The 4,013-nt window shown below is 44.6% G+C and overlaps 1 protein-coding gene across 1 annotated transcript in view; it reads right to left on the reverse strand.

Moving 5' to 3' along the window:
• Positions 1-1,456: 1,456 nt before the first annotated feature.
• SSPN (sarcospan) overlaps positions 1,457-4,013 on the reverse strand; it is a 23,433-nt gene continuing 20,876 nt past the window's right edge. The window contains exon 3 of the mRNA XM_018556076.1: positions 1,457-2,192. Coding sequence (XP_018411578.1) covers positions 1,827-2,192 — 366 coding nt within the window. The 3' untranslated portion in view covers positions 1,457-1,826. The remainder of the gene's footprint in view (positions 2,193-4,013) is intronic.

Below are 4,013 nucleotides of genomic sequence, written 5' to 3' on the forward strand. Positions count from 1 at the left end.
TGCATATGTGCATGCGCATAAACGTGCCAATGCGCGCATCCGTAAGTCATGGTGCGCACGCGCTGCCGTGCATATGCACATTCTTCCCAGTGGCGCCAAACGGGCTATTTAAGGATGCTTGTTACACTTGCACCTTGTTGAGAGGTCTTCAGCTGTTCCATGCTACTGTCTGACTCTGCTCCTGAATATGTATTTGACCCAGCTTGTTTCCTGATCCTGCTGTCTGCTGCCTGCCTTCTGACCCCGGCTTACCCACTAACCATTCTTCTGGATTCTGATTTTGTACTTCTCTGCTCACACGTTGCTGACCCCGACCTGCCTTCTGACATTGCCCTGCTTCTTGACTTTGTACTTCACCTGCCTGCAAGTTACCGACCCGGCCTGTCTCTGATTCTGCTTATTCCGCCAATCCTGGTGCTACCCACTCACTGCTGGCATCCTCACCTGATGGTCGGCTTCCTCTACCACATCCAGGGTCCAGATCTCTGTACCAACTACCCTACCATGTACAGTATCAGCTTCAGGCACTCGTGCCTCTCTCCGTCTGCAGACCTTCTGTTCCATCTCCAGGGGTACTCAGACGGGAGCTGCAAGGGGAGGCCTTCCTCATCAATTCAGGCTCATGCCAAGGTACGTGACAGGTATAGAGAGTTTAGAACCTCTGTCAGGATTTATTTATGTCTGTGTCCCCACTGGGGAAAATGTACCCTCATTTCTGGCCTTGGTGGCAGCAGGAAGTGAGAATAAAGAGGGAAGGGCTAGAATCTCTTTCCTCATTTGATTGCTTCCTGTGTTCACTTTGCAGCTCCTCTCTCACTTCCTGTCCCAGTGACCACACGCCATCCTAAACTAAAAGCAAACAAATGGCCGTAGTTAGGCTTTAACTCACAATATGTTATTATTATAGAAAACAAAGGAGGTATCAAGAAAAATCCCGAATACAGCTCATTTCAAAAACCACCTGTTTATTATTGCTCGTCATTTTTTTGCCCGTCAAACCTTTCAGTTGAGGCCACCACCACGTTGACCCAACCCTGGTAGTAGCCCATGCATACAATTCAGAGCATAGATATGGCTTTAAAGTTCAGGCTGAAGGTTTTTCGTGAGTATAAAGTAGATAAAATATATTATTTTGCTTAGAATAAACATTTCACCTCTCGGTTTTGAACACCACCACACAATTAAGGTTGCCCCCTATCGTGAGAAAGCAAAAGACTGTAAAATTACCTCTTTTCAAATTGGAAGCAAGTCCCATTTTTATTGAACAGGCCGGTAATTCATTAACTAGGAGTCAACCTTACACTCAGACCCCTCCCAAATCTTTTCAGCGACAGCAATATTCATCTGAAACCACTCCCATTTCCCAACACTCCGCCCCTCCGGGGTCCAAAAAACACAACTGCCCTGGAAAAAGTGAACTCGGCTTGGAGATGTGTAAACATTGAAGCCTCTGTTCAATGTTACATTCGAGAGGCTTCTATCAGAAATGGCCATACAATATATTTTTTTGCCGTTGTAGTGGTCATCTATGGAAGAATAAGGCATAGGTGGTCACCCAGCAACAGATGACTCCCTTCCTGCAGAGACAGAACTGAAACTTCAGACTGTTAAATGGCTTAAGGGGAGGTTACAAATGGCAGTTGTTTTGGTGGTCATTGGAAATGGAGGAAACGTATTATAACATTAAGTTTGGGTGGGCCCTCTCCACGAGGCCCCATTGCAATTGCACTGCCTGCTGTAATCCCAGCTTTTGTGTAAATCTGACTTGACATCAATTCTGGCAGGAAGGTAGAGTCAGAATTCTTCAGAGTCCTCCATGCAAGATGCTATACTTTCTGTTGTGGGGTCTCGTTGGTGGAGGAGCCTTGAAACCAGGTGCCCGAGTAGAACACCTGGTAGCGGTCCTTCCACATGATGAAACAAGTAGCAAGGCAGACCATGGCCAGGAGTAAGTTCAGCGTGATCTGCAGAAGGAAGAGGAGTTTGATGGTGGTGGTGACCATGGTGCAGTCGGCCACAGTCTTGTAGAGAAAAGTACGGCTCAGAGGGTCGGAAGGGTCCAGCGTGCACTGGCAAGAGTTGTCCTCCATCTTGCAGGAGTATTTTGTGATTTGGGTGTAATGGTGAGCTGCGAAGGCCACAGCTAGGACACAGATGATAATGCCGAGGGCGCTCAGCAGGAAATACAGGAGCTGTGAAGGAAAAACAATGAATCATTGACTAAAAAAAAGCAGAATTGTGAAAAGTGGAGCATAGAAAATGGAGCTGTTTAGTTGATGCTCATGGGAGCCAATCAGGTACCTGATTTTTTTTTACAGCAGACGGTAAAGTGAATCTCCATGCACCAACTGAATTTAGAACTGTATACATGTTTTGGGTCACTTCTTCTGAACCTGGAGAATTTTAGAAGCGGATCCGCACTAGAAACCCCCTAATTCATTCATTATCGTCCTTCTTTAGAATTCACATTTGCAGCATTATTTCAGTTGTCATGTGACCCCTTTTTTTGCCTTTTCCCGCTATAATTGAAGAGGTCCATTTTTAAGGGCTCTTATCCCCTCGCTGGTCCTTGATGAACTCTCTAATTCTTAAACAGCCTGCTTGATGATTTTAGGAACCTGTATTCAGGGCTGGACCGAGATAGTAATCGGTCTCTGTGTTTGACTAACGGTCCCCAACGCTCCCAAATTATGTAAAACCATTTAAAAAGGGAAACTTGAAAGAAAAAAAAAGGAACTATAAGCAAACTACACAATTACACATGTAATGAAGTCTGGTGCTAGCATTATTACAACCATCGCTGTGTTTGTTCTGCAGTGAAATCGTACAGTAGAGTTGTCACCCTAAAACAGTGTTCCCCAAACTGTGACACATGGGCTGGATGAGTCCCTTTACATGCATTTAATTGGCACTTGGGTAACTATTCCTTCCACTGACAGCATTGATGGGCATAATTCTACCACTGACACCCCCAATGGAGCATCATTTCTTCCATTGACACCAACAACGGGGCACTATTGCTCCCACTAACACCAACAATGGGGCACAATTCCTTCCACTGATACCAATTATGGGGGACTATTCATCCCACTGACACCAACAATGGGGCACAATAACTCCCACTGACACCAACAATGGGGCACAATAACTCCCACTGACACCAATGATAAGGCACCATTCTTTCCACTAACACCAACAATGACACCAACACTAACAATTCCTCCCCTCACTGCCCATAGGTGCAGGGTCATTTTTACTCCCATGTGACCACCAACTCTGGGGCCTTATTTTCCTGCTTTTATTTAGAAAGTTTGGAAACCACTGTGCCAAGAGATGCATGCACCGCACTCCAATATCCTCCACTTAATAGTTTATTTCAAAGAAGTCATATCACTTGTCTCAGATCTTTTTGGAGTACATTGGCTGGTGAGGATGGACCTGTATGGAGCTAACACCGGGAGGTGAAGTAACGACATTGTAGAGACCTAGAATTGAGCATTTTGGGATTAAAAGCATTGTTACAAGGTAGTCTTTGATGGACTTTAAGTAAAAGAAAGCCCAACTCCAGCTAACACTCTTTAAGCAGTTACAATAATTCCTTTTTGGAAATAAAAGCCAACTGTTCTAAGCACCCCCAGCAGTGTCGTATGGTTTGGCCCAACCACTGTATCTGTCCCTTTTTCTGTTTATCCTGGCCTGTTAAAGAAAGTGGGAAAAAAATGGATCTAGTGGTGGGATAAACAGGTTATAAGACTAGGTTACGGGGAAAAACAAAAACTCCTGTGTTAGTCCTACTGTCAGACTGCATCATATAGATATTTTTTTTTTTTGCCTTTGTTCCACTTTAACGTCTACCCAAAGGTAACTTAGTGACATAGTTGATAAAAAGAAAGACACCATCCTAACAAGTTCAACCTTTGTGTGCGTTCCTTCCTTTGTTTGGGACTCCAGCCGTGGAATCTCTTTTGAGTGGACTAAAAGTTACATATAGTTTTATGTAGGAGGGCATTAGG

This window comes from Nanorana parkeri, unplaced genomic scaffold, assembly GCF_000935625.1.
Source record: "Nanorana parkeri isolate BGI_ZX_2015 unplaced genomic scaffold, ASM93562v1 scaffold224, whole genome shotgun sequence".
In the NCBI taxonomy this organism is placed as follows: domain Eukaryota; kingdom Metazoa; phylum Chordata; class Amphibia; order Anura; family Dicroglossidae; genus Nanorana; species Nanorana parkeri.